Source organism: Euprymna scolopes, chromosome 1 (assembly GCF_053919585.1).
Source record: "Euprymna scolopes isolate OS-2025 chromosome 1, ASM5391958v1, whole genome shotgun sequence".
In the NCBI taxonomy this organism is placed as follows: domain Eukaryota; kingdom Metazoa; phylum Mollusca; class Cephalopoda; order Sepiida; family Sepiolidae; genus Euprymna; species Euprymna scolopes.
The window spans coordinates 59,054,414-59,072,544 of record NC_136482.1 but is presented as its reverse complement, the minus strand read 5'-3'; the positions used below and the strand labels follow the sequence as shown (position 1 = coordinate 59,072,544).

Genomic DNA, 18,131 nt, shown 5'->3' with positions numbered 1-18,131 from the left:
CTAAAATTGCACGGCTACTTAGCCAATTGATATCCGTATGCAAATTATGAAGATCTGGAAAAACTCTCATTATAAATTCCTCTTCTGTTTGAATTGTTGGAAAAGGCAACATAATCTGGTTATAGGAGTCCTTGTCCAGAAGTCCATTACCCACTTGTAAAAGTTTAGTGGCAAAGTCACCAACAGCATCATCAGCATGTAAATGTACTCGCATGTTTAGTGTTAAACTCATTGTTTTAATATGATGCCATAAATAGGAGTTTTTGAGACATGCATTCATTTGATCAGCTCTGGTTCCTCGAGGAACAATTGGAAGGGTTTGTCTGAAGTCACCAGCAAAAACCAAAGTCACTCCACCCATTATTTGTATGTTATCTTTTAGGTCCTGTAGTGTAGAATCTACTGCTTCCATAGCTTTTTTGTGACTCATTGTTGCTTCATCCCAGATTATTAATTTACAGTGTTGCAGTAGTTTAGCCTTTGCTGAATCTTTTTTAATATTACACAATGGTTTTTCCTGTCGAGTAAGGTCCAATGGGAGAGAAAACATAGAGTGAGCAGTTCTACCACCATCCAAAAGTGTTGCTGCAATTCCACTGGATGCCACTGCAAGGGCAATATTGTTTGTGAGACAAACTTTTGCAAGGAGCAGATTTAACAGGAAAGTTTTGCCAGTTCCACCTGGGGCATCAATAAAGAATGTCGTTCCGTGATCATGATGAATGCTTTCCAATATGCTCTCTGAAGAATGTTTCCTGAATCAATTGGTCATAGGCATCATAGTCATAAGTCTCTTGCTGTAATATGTGGTTTAAATTCATAATATCCGCAGGCTCTGGCATTCCACAATTCGTTAACGTACGGTTAAGTGCTTGTACTCGACGGGATAGGTCAGCAAGAGATAGATTAAATATCTCAGGCGAAAATGCAATTGCCATATTCGCATTTCGCATTTGGGCTTGATGAAGAAAATCTTCGGACATATCAGTTTTAAATTCATTCCAGAGCAAATGTGGTTGTTCAATCTCACAGGCTGTAAGCATAATTGCAAATAATTGTCTAATTTGATTGGCGATTTGTGAGACTGATGCTTCTTGTAAAGTTTTCCGCCAGTGTTCATCGTCTTTCAAAAGTCCACGTACAGCACATGCTTCTTGGTATGTTGTACACAGTCCAACTTCAAAGCGTCGGAGATCCTCAAAAGATGTTGGTCCACGAATAGTATGGAGAAGCAATCGTAAATAAAATCATTCTCTGTTATTAGGATGCACAATATAAACACGGCCAATGGCGTCAGATGCTTTGATGTCATGACCTGGTACAATTTGTCCTTGCTTACGACGAACCCACTTTTTTTGCTTACTCCAGGTATAATATGTAGGAATTTCAGTATACATGAGAGATCTAGCGAAATCATGTTCTTGGCATAGTTTAAAACATGCAGTTAAGGTTGTTTCTGGTGGTGTCTGCGCAAAATTATGTGCAGTCTCTTCATTGAAATAAACTCTCTGTCCATTCTCAACATGTACTGCTAAATGTACAACGGTTTGAAATCGTTGGTGGATTTCAAATCCAAAGATCCTCCATATTGCTTCATTACTCGAGATGTATCTTCCTGTCTGATAAAACTTTATTTCATCCCTTGCACCCTCGTCACCAACACTGAAAGTTGCCATGTCACTACCCTTGTTTATGTATTTTGTTATGTACTTAAGGGTTTTAATGGAGTTGCAAAATTCCACATTAATATGTGCCTTCAGAATTTTACATAATAAACTATTATGAGGCACTATCCATCGATTGTCCACGGTTGTTATTTGTCCTCTAACAACTAAGGTTGTTGATTCGCCTCCATTTTCTGGTGAACGTCTGCGATAAAGAGGATAGCCATTATTGTCAGTCTGTGTTTCTCCAATAAAAGGCTTTGGATATCTTTTGGAGCATTTACGATCTTCCATACAGGGTGACGCTGGATTTAAGACTCCACATGGTCCATGGATTAATTGAGTTTTTATTATTTCGAAAAGTTCTGGATCCGTAGTTTCATTTGGCAGTTCAGCCGAAATTATTTTGTCTATGTCATCATCATTAATATTATCTTTACACCAAATCAGGGTGTGAGAGTGCGGAAGGCCTCTCTTTTGCCACTCAATCGTAGTTATATAAGCACTAAGTTCACCAAAAATTCGTCCTTCTTTGAGAAGCCATAGGAGTTTCTTTTGTTTTTCATGGAACACTCGAGCAATCAAATCGTGGCGATCCTTGGCTTTTTGATGTGGAAAAAGTTCATTAGTAATTTCACTCCACTTTGGATTACATGTGAATGTGAGGAAAAGATCAGCTCGTACAAATTTTCTTACATAATTCATTGCATCTTGAGTCCGTTGATGCATATATCGTGGTCCTCCTGTATAACTGGAAGACAAGATAACTGGTTGTCCAATATTTCTCGGGTCACCATCACAATTCATAGCATCTTGCAGATGGATATATTCTTCCACCCTTAATTTTTTTTGATTTTTTCGTATGAAATGTAATCTTTCAGTTTCTATTTTTGCATACATATCCACCATGAACTGACTGGTCACTTCTTTTAAAGATAATACATGATTGAATCCATCTCGCACCATGAAATGAAATGCATGGAAACACTTAGATGTTACAGATCGAGTTGTATTGAGACCTGTTTGTGGATTCCTCTGCCACAGCTGAAAATGATATCCATCTTGTCCATTCCAGAACATAAGTGGGTATTGGAGTGCATCATAAGCTCTATGAGTTTCTGGAATACGACGCAGTTGTCCACTTCTTAATTGCAAAACAATGTCCCTGTATTCATGTTGTTCACCCACCATTATGATTGCAACTTCATCGGCCATAGGTGCATTGTATCTCCGTGCATGTTCTGATGGTGGACGTTTGTCTGCTTTGATGATGACCTTATGATTACGACTATGTTGCATCTGTTCAATTGCATATTTCAAAATTCCAACATATTTATGGGGTTGGTGAAGCATGTTCTGCAAACCCATGACAATCTCCAAGTTCAATCCACCTTGCACATTTGTGCATCTTTGCTGTGCTTCTGATTCGTTGCCACCCATAAAATAAACCTGCACAAATTCATGAGAATGTCCGTGTAATGGAAGCAGATCACCCATCAAGTGATAACACTGACCTTGTATTTTGTAAGTTGTAAAGAATCCAAAGTCAGTAACATTTCTAGAAGCTCCAAAAGATGGCATTTGAAAGGCAGAGTTGTATATTAGAAGACTTTTTCTGAATTGTTTTGCTTTTGTTGTATCCTGTGTCAGTAAAGTTTTCAGAACTTCTGGAGGATCTTGTATTTTTGGCAAATTGATTTTACCTCCCAAGCAACACAAACCAGGTCTTTCAGCAATCCATTTTTTGGCACCACAATGTCCACAAATGTTGTCCATTTCCCCAATTATTACTTTCGGGTCAGTGTTATAATGTTTCTCTGCATCATAAAAAAACGCTTCCATCAGCCAATTAATATGTCTCTCGTGTCTTAGATTCATTCTGCGTGTTGACTGATAGGTTTGATCAGCCATTCTCCTATTCTGTTGTATTTCTTGTGTCTCTTGTGATCTCACTGTAGCCATGTGACTGCTATTAGCAATTAGACGAATTTCTCTTTCGTCTTCAGTTTCATTTTCTCTCATTGCAGCAATGCGGCTGCTATTAGCCATTAGTCGAATTTCTCTTTCGTCTTCAGTTTCATTTTCTCTTAATGTAGCCATGCGACTACTGCTAGCAGTCAAACGTGTGTGTCTGTCGGCCACACTTTCATGTTCTCTTTTGTTTGCCATCCTGATTCGATTAAACATCAAGCGTTCTTCTCGATCTTCTGCACTTTCTTCCGACCGCCTTCATTTCTGTTCACGCCCTGCTGCTGCTGCTCTTCCATATGATGATGCTGATGATCTCCTAGGCATTTTTTGTTTTGTTTTTCAATATAAAAACGTTTCTTATAAGAAATGTACGTTTAATAATACAATAATAAAAGTGAAATGTAGCAACAAAATTGTTAACGTAAAAAGCAAAGTCAAATAAACAAATAAAATCTTATAATAAAAATGCTTATATATTTGTAACTGTTTCTATTCAAGTCGGCAAAGATTGTGCAAACTGCAACGAAAAAGGAAAAATTGTATACATGTTTAGTAGAATGCATTAGCAAATGTGGGAGAGGGGTGACTTCTTTTATAGGTTTTCAGGGATGCTTAAAATGAATATCACATTTAAATATAGTGCAGATAAGTAGTTTTCATAAAATAAATATATTTCTTTACTGCGAATAATAATTTTAATGTGTAAATTAAACATAATGATAACATACTTTCTGGCCACCAAGTTGGGGGGGGGCAATTATGAGTATTTTGGGCTGAAAGTATTTTTTATTCGTTTCAATTAAACAAAGGTCTCAATTGTTTAGTAATTCAAACCCAAGTGTTGTCATGCGGCGAATATTTAAAAATATGATTTTTAATTCTGTATGTTCTAAGAATATTTAATAAAGTTTACTGTAAAATCGGAAAAATAAATAAATAAATGTTGCCAGAAACTAATTCTAAGCAAAATCTTATACTAAAAGTTTTATTATAAATAAGAGTTTATTTGTTTGTGTACAAAGATTGTATAATTTAAAGTTAACGGTAAAAGTCAATATCTATTAATGCTGTGTATAAAAATAATATTATAAAGTCATCACAATAATAATTATAAAAATAGGGTTTGTATTAGTGTACACAGATTCGAAAAAGTTTTCAAAAAACAAATATATAAAAAGTAAATGTTATCAATGGCAAGATAAGTTACTTTTCTGCCAAACTGGATATATTTTTTGTGTTTCTATTCAATGTAACATATTTATTCAGCTCTAAAAACATACAGTGTTTACCGATGTATTCTAAAATTCAAGATGGCGTTTCACAGGCTAAGTATTGAAAAAGGTGTTATGAATAAAAAAACTATAAAAAATACTATTAAAAACCTGCCGAATATATGTCAACCTATGTCACGGTAACATATATTGAGCGAGTTTTTAACAGTATTTTATCCGGTTTTTTATTTATAACATCTTTTCCCACACTTAACGTGTTAAAGAGAGAATAAGCCGCCATCTTGAATGTTCCAATACATCGGTAAATACTGTATGGTTTTCGAGCTGAATAAACATGTTACATTGAATAAAAACACGAAAAATATATCCAGTTTGGTAGAAAAGTAACTTATCTTGCCTTTGATAACATGTATTTGTTATATATTTCTTTTTGGACAACTTTTTTCGAATATATGTGTACAGTAATACAAACCCCACAAAATATTTATTTAACAAATTTTTTTATTTTTTTAAAGTTAATAACGAAAGGGAAATAATTCCATTTTGAAACGAAAAAGTCAGTTAAACTAACTTACTGTAGTAATGCTATTTTTTTAAGCAAGAAAAAAAAAGGTAAATATCCAGATACGCTACTAAAGAACACTGACCACTCTAAATTGTTTATTTATAGGTAATTGAGGTCGCTGACAACGAATCTGATAGTCAAACTTGGGGCAAATTTACCGTTTGCATGGTATTTACCCCTGAACCCACGAACTTCTTTCCACCATTTTGCAGCATCCGTTTATGCTACGCGCATGCACGCTGTAGCATAAACGCCGGCTTCATCAAGCAAACTATGGTGGGAGGAGGGGTTTTTTTTTTTCCAGGACATAGAATTTTCTAATACATTATAGCCCTTTTTCGTTGGAAAATTGAAAATTAGCTGAAAAAGAAATAAAATAATAAAAGGAAAGCACACAAGTTGGAGTAGGGGGATGGTAAATTACCTGGTTTTTTTTTACCTGGAACATCGAATTTTCAAATTTTTCGTAAGTAACGCAACGCGTCCCAACATCACATTACCCCCCCAAACAAATTAGTGTGGTCGGTGTTGTGTAGTAGCGTATCTGGATATTTACCAAAAAAATATATATATTTAGGTTTGGTTCACCGTAAATAATATAGGTGACTGAAATAGGAATCTAATTGAATCTTTAATTTCCTGAATAGTATCCGATAATTCACGGACTTTAGGGGCTTTTTTCGTAATGTTACTGTAATAATAATAATGTTACGGCGATTTTTGTACCATCTCTAGCTTAAACTGAATTTCTTGTTTTTATCCTTTCTTTGATTTTTAGATTTTCAACAAATAAAGTCAATGTTCTTCGAGCTCTTTCAAGATCCTTGGCTTGATCTATGAGAAATAGACATGGCGCAACATCTGCAGTTACACGTTTCTTTTTTACTAGCTGCCAATCAAATATTTCTAGGTATTTAAGATACCTGCAATAAAGTGCTACACACTAAGAATTACCAGAAAATCGAACTTTTTTCAAATATTTAAAAGATTACATAAAATCATATGAAAATCAGGGAAACAAGGCAACATCTCATGTTTTTTCGGTGTCCCGAATTTTAGTAGTCTGCGGTTAATAGCAATTTGAAAATTAAAAAAAAACACATTGACCTGCGGTAAAGTGGCACAAAGGGTTAATTTAACACATATGTATTTGTTTCTCTACATTAATCTGGTAATCTTATATTGACGTGTTTTAAAACATTCTCATCATTTTGCTATGTAGTATTTATGCAAGCTGTAGGTTTTACACTTTAAACCGTCGAACACATTTTTGGGAGACCAACTTCTACACACGTAAATCTGTTACAGACTCACGGTTCTGTATGATTTATATTTACTTTCTTCAGAAGCATTCTTATGAGTTCCACCAAACTCAGCTGTAGTACAACAATTCATGTTCTTGTAGATTTTTAGTTAATAATTAGTAGCTTTACCGAATAAAAAAAGATGTGCATGTAAATTGGATATATTTACAAATTAAAATATATATCTAAAATGTCATGAGCTTTAAAATTAAAAAATATATAATTCTATGCATACAATAAGTAATTATTTATGAATGAACACACTATAGACACGATTATATATATACACATATATATAAATATATACCTATTTTTCTTTATACATTTCTCATTATATATATACATATATATATATATATATATATATATAGAGAGAGAGAGAGAGAGAGAGAGATATTAATATATATATATATATATGTATCTGTCTATATAAAACTCTGTATTCATTTGTTTTTTTACAAGTAACTGCAGTACACATTTAATTTAAGATATTACTTTATAGGTAGGTGCCTCTAGCTTTTTAACTAGACATTAAGGTACCTCTGTTTTCGGTGTTTAGCACGTGAAAAACATTTGTATTTAACGTGTATACCTGGTTTTATATTTTATCATATTTGTAATACGCACGCTCAATTTTGTCTTGGTTCTATCTTTATTCTGAGCTCATAAAAATTGACAACTGGGCAAATCAAATGTGTCACTCTCTCCCTGTTTAGCTTGTATAATTATTTCTCGCGTATAAGGTTTTCATTTTCTCTATCTTAGCTATTTGTCGACAATGCTACGTTTTTTTTTAATAAATATACACTCATATAACTACGCGTGGATTACATATTTCCATATTCATTTGGTAAAATTGAGCTCAGTTAATGACTAATTAAGATTAACCATTTTTCAAATAATTGTTTTTCTGTAAAATAATGCAATAGTTTATGTATACAGGTAGAATGTGCAGCATAGGTTTACTTTCGGCGGCATTGCCACTCTAATTGCCTCATTTCCTCAAATAGTTCGCAAAATCGCAGGGATAATTTGAAAAACAACTGGGATTGTATTTCTGCTTGTTTACTAATTTAAAGTCCACCACAGCTAACTTGCCGTTACCAGGATTGTTTACTTGACGTTGTAAACAGTGTTTCTTATTTTGCATGAGTTTATTGAACAGTTTCCTGTAAAAAATAAACTGCCTAAATGTTTTGATTTATATAAGAGTTTATACATGAATTGTTTATGCACATATGGTTTTAGTAATAATAAAAAATCCATGTGAACAAAACGTATATATAAATATGCGATATATGTGATAGCATACAGTAAAAAAGAACTATCAATAACTCGGCAGATGTAAAGATTGATCGCTATTTTTTCTCCTGAAATCTAGCATTTATTCTTCAGTAAATTCGATTTTGTACAAACTGATTAATGCACAAGCTTCGTAATATTTAGCACCCTCAACATATTTACTGGAGATAAGTCTATGTTACGAGCACATTTTACAAATAAATTATGGATCGAACATGCAGTGACCATACAATAATTGCATAGAGACAATCGTACACACCTCAAACATGTGGATTATCAAACATCTAATTAAGCCTCTATTTAACCTGAGGGTTTGTATTACACGAAAAGTAAGTTTAATTTTTCAACATGCACATACTATTTTCAACAAGTAAATGAAAATAAAGGCTGGGGATTCAAGTATGGAATACGAAGCATGCCAATTATAATCTTATTATGACATTAGGACGTTATACTATTTTACACTAAGTGTGACAAACAAGATTGCATGTGTATAAACTAAATAGATACGACCGTATTATGAGACATACCGAACTGCGTGGGCATTTGTTCAATTATTTAGTTTATCTATTGTAATATCCTTGAAAAACCTACTAGAAAAGCTCCTTAAATATACTATTTCAGAACCACTGTAAACAATCTGAAAATGATTATTTTAATATTTTATTATAAATGTTCACCCTTTACAAACCATATCTCCACTTTTACGTACGAGACTACTATTTGAGTCATGTCTAGAAAAAATTAACAAGGTATTTGTTAATTTTATATTTTAACTTCTACATATCATTACAGACTTGGAAGTAGACAACCGGAAGGGACTCACAAAGTGTTGCTATTCAAGGGAAGAAACTGTTAAAATAGATGTTTTTCTGGAATTTAGGGACCACAGAAAATTATTCGTAAAACAGGCACAGTGATGCAACATTGCGGCGAGGAGACAGGGGCTGGAGCTTACTTAATAAAATGGGACCGATTAGATTGACAACTCATTTGGACTAAAATGGAGTGACTACTTGTAGGTGCATCAGCCCATATGTGGCAACAATACTATAATCATGGGTGAATGATGGTCTTGAGAAGGTACAGTATACTTTCAGGCATAATTAGTCTTCTAGCTCGATAGAGGAAAGCCAGTTTATTTGCAGCAGGGTTTTCAATGTCCTCTATGTATTTGTTTCATTCCATATTGCCCGCAAGTGTTAGGCCGATGAGTTTGAATGTAGAATTTTCAGTCAGGGCTTAAATATTAGAGTAATATAAATAGACAATATATATTAATTACTGGGTACTAGTTATATTATGTACTTCTAAATGTGGTTGTTTTACAAGGAGTATTATTATAAACAGACGAACAATAGCTCTCCGAATACATTATAAAAACTGGAATTTTACCATTCATAATAAATGATAAATATTATAAGTGTACCAACATGCAGATAAAATAATAGAGGAATTATTAGACATAGGTGAAATATTATAGGAACGTTCAATCTTAGTAAATATAATCTTTAAAAGTAGCGCAGGGGCAACAACAAATAATCTATTTGAAACATAAGCGTGGAACATTAACAAAGCATTTCAGAGTTAATGCATGGATTTTATACGGTATTAACACACAAGATTATTCAATGAACGTAAAAAGAATAACTAAATACATTGGAACATCAAACAAAAGAAATTATGTTTCAAACTAGAAGGTGAGCTATTATATTTCTCGTTTATATTTCTTTTTTTTATTTTGTCCTCACCTTTTTACATACCCCGGAGGCAACTCTAAGATGTAGGTTAATTTTTGTCCATTAGTCATCATGAAGCTAGCGTAGTAAGTGTTTCATCTCCTAGTGTGATCAATATGGGAGACTTATAAAACAAGCTCTTGTTTATTTTAGACTTAAAGACAACCGTATTGTAGTAAGCTGGAAAGCAAGCCAGCGAAGGATAGTTTTACATCATAGTTTTATATCAAGGAAATAAGTTTTGGTCATGGAAATCACGTTTGGTTTAGGCATTGACAGAGTGGAGCAAATTATTGATAATTATTTTAGCTAAACGACTATTTTGTGAAAGTTTGACAATGTGGCTCAAAGATTGTGCGTTGAGACGAGCACTTTTCGTAAATAACGATAGAGCAGATATCGACTTCTAATGTCCCATGGGAGAAACATGTAGCGGGTGAGGGAAAACTGCATCAATTCGGAAGTTCGTTTTAACGTCTGTCAAGGTAAGAATAGGGTGTCCCGAGTTACACCTGCATAGATGTGGCAATAGAACTCCGACCTAGCACGTACTTAATTCAGGAAAGTAAAAGAAAGAATCAGCAGTTAGATATCTAGTAAAGATATCGAATGATCAACCAATTGTTCCAGGTACTCTGGCGAAGTATAATATGTATGTATTCCATTTCAGATCAGAAGTCAACATCAGACTTAGGAACTAGGAAAAATACCAATATTTCCTAAAACGAAACCCATTCATTTTCACTGGGTTCAAATGGTAAAAAGGAGAAGCTTCATTCTACATGCATTAAAATTAACCCGCCGTCCATTTCCTTGTTGCACCACGTACTCGAATTAAAAAAAGAAAGAATCAAAGAACTCTCAGCCAGTTCTGTTCTTTGAAGCATTGTTATAGACGGACCCGTTACATGCATACATTTCTACAAATAATAAAACCATGTTATTTCATACATTAGTGTTATAAAATTCCTGACTGTGATCGACGTATTAAATTTATATTTCAAACGAAACACAAGTAGTTTTATTCATCGGATAGGAGTTTTTTTTTTTGTACTCAGCGATCGAATATAAAATGTCTTATATACATTGGAACGTGACAAACTGGATTGTCGGAGGACTGACAGAGCATCACATAATATTCAGCGACTGGCTTCAAAAGAGATGGAGACACTCACGTCTCTCAGACATTAAACAGAGACATTAACTGATCAAAGATACGATCATCAGTCAAATTGTTTTGTTTGTGCTTTTGTAAACCTTCTTCAAATTGTAATAATAATGAGAAAATATTTCATCGAACCTTTTTTCAACCATAAAGCGAAAATCATGACAGGTTTATTCTCTTTATCCTCCATATTTAACAACTGATGTCGAACGCAGTTCATACGAAAACTGAGCAAGTAGACTTTCAGAGACTGAACATAATAAGCACGTGCCGCATCTGATCAAAAAGATCAACGTAGACATAACTGTCCACAGTGTGTATACCATTATGGAGTTTCCTTTCGGTGTATTGTTTATCGCAAATGATGCCGTTCATATTTTTCTTGTTATTCAACACTTGCAAAACGAGACGCCACATGAAAGCATTATTACACTTCTACATCAGAGAAAAATATTACAGTCGTGGTTTAAACATAACTTAACAAAATAATGAACAGTGTATGGCAATACGCGTATTTTTATGTAGTGTGCATTTAGGGAGCTTAGGCTTTTACATACTGCCAATATATGAACATACATCCAAAACATATATACACACTCAAACACAAACACACAGACACATATACATATATATATATATATATATATATATATATATATATATATATATATATATATTTGATTTCAGGTAAACAGATTGCATTGTTTCGCGTGCGAATATGTATGTATGTATATATATATATATATATATATATATATATATATATATATATATATATATATATATGATTGTTGAGCTGGATTAAATCCGACAATATGAAATAAAATGGAGGTGGAAGGACCTGGATACTCAACGTTTCGCCCGATCTATGCGGGCTTCTTCAATGACCATCCCTCTTGAAGAGGCCCGCATAGATCGGGCGAAACGTTGAGTATCCAGGTCCTTCCACCTCCATTTTATTTCATATATATATATATATATATATATATATATATATATATATATATATATATATACATATATATATATGGATATATTATATAGATATACATATATATATGTGTATTTTATTTTTATTATTATTATTTATATAATAATAATAATAATAATAATAATAATAATAATAATAATAATAAATATCATTATTTTGGCTAAACAGTTTTATTCTTGCCTGGTCTTTCTAATGGTATATTTTATGCATATATATATATATATATATATATATATATATATATATATATATATATTCAGATTTAACAATTAGAACAACCAGACGAGAGTAAAATTGTTTTGATTAAATAATACTATTTATTATAAAAACGTATTGTTCATATTTCAAATTTTCGAACAGTAAAATATTCGCTTTCAGGAAATTTGACATCTGTTCTATTCTTCCTCTTTTCCTTTTTTGGGGGAGGGAAGCTTTTATCTATGTTCTTCGGGCAACCACATTGCTAGGCCATGGCGTGCCTTAGAACGTTTGAAGTTAATTTAAAATGATGTTTGTTAGTCTGGTTGCAACTTGTAGCCATCTGTGGAAAAGTAAATTTCAATAATAGATTATGGTTCAACGATTAGAAAAGATGTTGCATGTTTCAATCTCTGACGTACATATAAATCCAACATAATAACTCTACCCTTCAATAACCGTGCATATATTATTAGATCAGTTGATTTCATTTAATATAGTAAATTCTTATAATATTTTTGAAAGGACACACTGTCTGAGAAGTGTCATACTTTGAGAAGGTAGCGTGTGATTTTAACCTTTAACGAAATCGATTGATATGCGCTATGAAGGGTTTTGGTATTTCAATATATAAAATTCATGACAACGGTCGTGCCTGCAGTGTTTCTGTTTATTCCATGAAAACAATGTAAATCAATGTTCGTCGTGCATATTTGGTTGTATAATACAGATAAAAGATGTCACTGCTATCAGTTAATATGTACATGTTTTTACATACTGGACATTTATATTACTCAAAGCGCGACAGCAAGAAATCACTCCTTTACATAATATTTTGCCAGTATTTTTCAACGAGTATGAATCAATTAACTATTCGAGAATGTACACTAAAATACAGCGGTGACTCAATTAGCAATGTAGGTCGAATCTGACATCATTACCGGTTAAAATATATCTAAGTTGGAGCTTCTATTATTGCTTTATAGCCAGGACGATTTGACGTAATAGAACGTATCATATGTTATATGTGTGGTCTGATATTTTGTTAATGGCATTTACTTATAACAGCTGTATTAACACGTATTAATCGTATATACGTCTGTTTATCCAGGAAGAGATGGTATTGATGTGTAAACTGAGTCATGTTGTATCAGAGGGTTATCAAACGGATATATATATATATATATATATATATATTACAGTTAATATATTAGAAGAATAGTATATGTTGCACACCTTCTTTCTTCCAGAATCCTTCCATCTTAATGAACTAAGTGACGGACCATTAAACGACTAGAACCATCCAATCGAGACATCTGTTCTTTCGTCACTAATGAAACCACAAGAACAACACTTTATATTTTTATAATATAAATTTATTCCAGTTGTCTCAAATGGTTTCACAGGATCTGCATTTCGTCTACATGGTTATTCCTCCGGTTTTCTTCCTGGCCAAATGCCCACCCCCGTGACTAGACTCCAACTCTGTCGCCTGTTCACTCTGGTGATCAAACTCCAACTCCCGACTCTCAACTTCCAGATCTCTGACCTCAGTTCTGTTACGTCATAATTCAAAAGCACTTGTATACCTTACGTGTCACATTTCCACGCTTGCCTCCCAAGCTTATTTTGTTTACATTCATCATAGCTAATTTATATAAACATTGTCAACTAAAATCCGTTGCTACACTTCAATCTATAAACAATAAGTAACTTCCAATAAAAAACTATTTCAATAATATCATTGAATAGATACATAAATGCATAGATAGGCAGATAGTTCAATAATAATTAATCAACTTTGCACAATGGCATTATCCAACACTCCTCATTTTCTTTTTTTTCATACATTTAATAATCCCCATTTCTCACTTTATTTTTCACACCTGTCAGCCAGGAAATCGTAAGATCTCTAATATGCATTTTTTCAATTTTTTCACACTCTTCTTCAACAAATATATGTTTTCTATGTCTACCCTCTTATTATTTGATTCGGCCGGTCCCATTTTAACGGCCTATGGCATCACTTAGCGATATGGGTAAAGTAACCTCATGTTCGTTAACATGTGCCACGGCAGCCATTCCACTACTAATTCCAAAATTAAGGCGCCTCCCTCTGTTATATTATTATCATGAAATGGGACTGTTGTATGATCGTGCAAATGTTCTGTATATTTGTGATATATTCATATCTAATTGTCCCTATGCAGTTATATGTTTGTGTGTGTGGTACATGTATTTTAAGGCATTCTTTCATTTTGTCCGCTTGGAATTCATCCCGTCCTTGGAGGGGAGACTGGAAACCTGTTTTGGACGAATTAATTTTGGAGGATTGATGGTTTTATATAGTTTTTATTCACCTTCCAGATGTCGATAACAGAAGAATGGAAAGTGAATTGCATAGGTCTCCTTTTCACACACGGCAGTCCTCCCCAGGAAAGGGGAGGAGACGGCCTGGTAAGCCGTCCTATGTTCTTTACGTGCAAACCCAACTCACTTACTCCAGCTAACCTGGTCACTTGACTCACACGCAGATCCGATCAGCTGAACATCACTTCCGGTAAAACGTTTCTACAATATGATTTACATATTTCTTTCTTATCTTCGACCTATTTCCTAACATTCCTTTCCTACTCTTTTATCAAAATGTATGGCGAAGACATACATTTTCTACTACCCAAATTTACTAAGAAGGGAATACATAAGCTCATCCCACTGGCAAAGAAAACTGTCATACTATTATCCAATACATAATAACCCCTAATAAATAAAATAGCATCCACAAAAAATACCATGTGGTGCGAATCTTTACACCCTCGAAAGTCAACCACTCTCTGTGACCCCATGGCCTCCATCTCGCATCTTAGGACCATGCAGAGATTACAATAATCTCTCGTGACAGCTATAACGCGTTTCCATAAACACGTTACTCCTACGAGATAAAAGTTTTTTTCTGATAACATAACGAGAGCATTTTCCTGTGTCTCCCGTCTAATTACGAATCCAGAGAAAAATCCCACGAAAAAAACAAGACAAAAAAAAAAACTCTTCCAAACTTAAGAACTAGTTATGGAATTTAGCATGTGTAATTGTCGCAATGGTAAACTGTAATACTCGGTGTTCTTTTTGTGTAAAACAATGCACAATTTCTATCAATGTGAATTTTTCCCCCAATTTGTACGGTGTTTTTTCTTAGGATTTTTTTCTGGTGTTGAAAAATGTTGTTCATTGTATGTAAATGGATGTGAACAGTAAAATGAAATTTTAATATGTATGTTTTGTAGATTAAAAAATACAAGTGTTTTCTAAAAGGTATTGTTTCATGGATGATTGGGATTTCCGTTTATTTCGAGTAGGATCAACATGGAAAAATTCATGTGTTGAAATCCCGATAGTTTCTGCTAAGCTATATGCCTTGGAGGCAGACGCGGATACTGACATGGAAAAAAGTGTTATTCACATATTCCAGATGTCGATCGCAAAAGAATGGAAAGTGAAAGTTTTGCTTTCAAAGGTATTATTTTCACACACGTAAACGTCACCCAGTGAAGTGAAGAGCACGACCTGTTTAGCCGTCCGCTGTTCTCTACGCCCAAGCCCAAACTCACTGACTCCAGCCAACCTGATCACGTAACTCACACGCAGATCCGATCAGCTGACCCTCACTTCCGGTATAACATGTCTAAAATATGATTTACATGTTTCTTTCTTATGTTCGATCTATTTCCTTATATTCCTTCGCCCCTTTTTATCAAAATATATGGCGGAGACATATTTCCTTACACCGCTTTATCTTCCAAAAAGATTATGACGACATCTCATGCGATAAATTTCTTACTCCTTTTATCAGCCGTTAGTCACTAAACCTCCTCATGCCTTTAATAATCATACACACTCTAGTTATTGGGAGCAAAACAGAAAAATACGATCTACTTACATTTCCGTGGTCAGCATTACATATTCCAAGATGCTTGCTTAATTTCATAATTTACTTTACAGATTCACTCGAACTTCTAAGGAGTGAAACCCTCAGTCTTCCAAATCAGACCGTGAAAAAACGTAACATCTCCCTTAACGAAAACCCTAATTGAGGTGACATGAATCTTATTCGCGCCCACGGTACACAACGCTTAGCTATTCCGATGATGATGTGTGTGATTTCTCTAAATCTCTCACCAAGACCACTTCAGAATACCAAACTAGGAACACTCCCATACATCTGATGAGATATAACATTATGGTAACAGTTTACTTCTAACGTTCTTACGCATAAGCGGCATCTATTCTATGTTTTCCTTTTTTATCCTTCTTCAAATTCAATACATATTGGCCACGTCTCCACTACATGTCCGCTCTTGTATTGGAACTTCTGTTACTCCAAAGATCGAGTATTTGAAATCAGCCACAGCTCACAAGCGGCCCTATATGCAAGCTTAATCTATATGGGTGCATTCTATCGCGCACCCTCGTTGCAGCAGCTACAACACCTTTAACCCCATGAACTTGCAGTACTCCCGACTCTATATTATGTGAAGAATATGATCTTTCAACCGGTAACCCCAGTCAGCTTTATCAAGCTACATACAGACGGCGACAATAACATTTTTCATAATTGAAAAACCTATAAAAAAACTCACCTCTTGCCGGGTCTTGTTAACCTCTACCCCACAATAACAAATAGTTAACCGCCTACGTGAATTTACTCCCATCACCTCTTTAAAAGATTAATATTACTATGCGGACCATTTAATCTTAATCTAATATTCTGTGTTCTTTTTGTTTGTTTTCTTTTAATATTTTACAGACTCCTGGAAAACAACAAATTATACTATACATCATAAAATATAACATCATCAGTACACGTTTTCTTTCTATTCTAACATTCAACATACACTTCTAAGTAAATTGCATAAAAAACTTTTCCAGTCCTTTTTTTTAAATGTCTGATAAATGCCGTTTAAACTGGAGCAAACAATTTTCACAATTTTAAGAAACTGTTTGCTTCTGACCCAAAGATAGCACCAATTCTTTTAGAACACACAGTTCAAACGAGCAATGGCCATTCTTTTATAGACTTTAGGTGACAGAACTCTTACGACCCAAAACAATGTTGACATGATTGACACAAATTAAAAAAAACAACCTGATGTATTAAACTTGCCTTTCTTTTTTTTCTCTCGGTGCATCGTTTATTTTAAACGGCATAAATTAATTTTTCCATCTAATTTTAGCATCAAGTGATATTATTGTTTTTGTTTTCTGTCCATAACGGGAGTATTTCTAATATGTTAAACATTCTTTTTCTTAACTAGTTTCAACATATAAACTTTTACATATGTGTGTATGTATTTTTCTTTCTCCATAAAAAGGTTGTGCATGTGCACGTTTGTATTCTTTTTTTTCAGAAATTGTATTGTGTTTGTATGTGTTTTTCATTTTTCTTTTTTTTGCATAAAACCTCCTTTCAATTCCTAGGACCTGCTCTCACCGTTGTTTTTCTATAACCCGGGATCGATATGGCACCCACGATGCGAATTTCTCACGGCAACAAAACACGAATATGTTATATTGTCAGGTGGATTTGATATTATAAAACGTGTCATATGTTATATGTTGGGCCTGATTTTTGTTAATGATATTTACTTACAACATCTGTATTAAAAGATATTAATCGTATATATGTTTGTTTAGTCAGAAGAATATGATATTGTCGAGTAAACTGAGTCATGTTGTATCAGTGAGTAATCACACTGGTATATATTACAGTTCATATATAAGAAGAAGAAGAAGAAGAAGAAGAAGAAGAAGAAGAAGAAGAAGAATATATGCCTCAATCTTACTTTCTTCAGAAATCCTTCTATCTTCCTGCTGAGGTCCGTGACGAACCATGAAAAGACTTACACCATCCAATTGAGACCTCGGTTCTTTCTTCACTTGAGAAACTACAAGAACAACACTTTATACTTTTATAATATAAATTTATTTCAGTTGTCTGAAATC

The 18,131-nt window shown here is 33.8% G+C and overlaps 1 protein-coding gene across 1 annotated transcript; it reads right to left on the bottom strand.

Annotated features, from left to right (window-relative positions):
• Positions 1-1,247: 1,247 nt before the first annotated feature.
• On the bottom strand, positions 1,248-3,833 carry LOC145280328 (uncharacterized). Its single transcript, XM_080132100.1, has one exon. The coding sequence runs from the start codon at positions 3,831-3,833 to the stop codon at positions 1,248-1,250; it is 2,586 nt and encodes an 861-aa protein (XP_079988226.1).
• Positions 3,834-18,131: the final 14,298 nt, after the last annotated feature.

Excerpts from the sequence above, each read along its gene's own strand:
- LOC145280328 (XM_080132100.1), bottom strand. The coding sequence starts at position 3,833 with ATGGCAAACAAAAGAGAACATGAAAGTGTGGCCGACAGACACACACGT.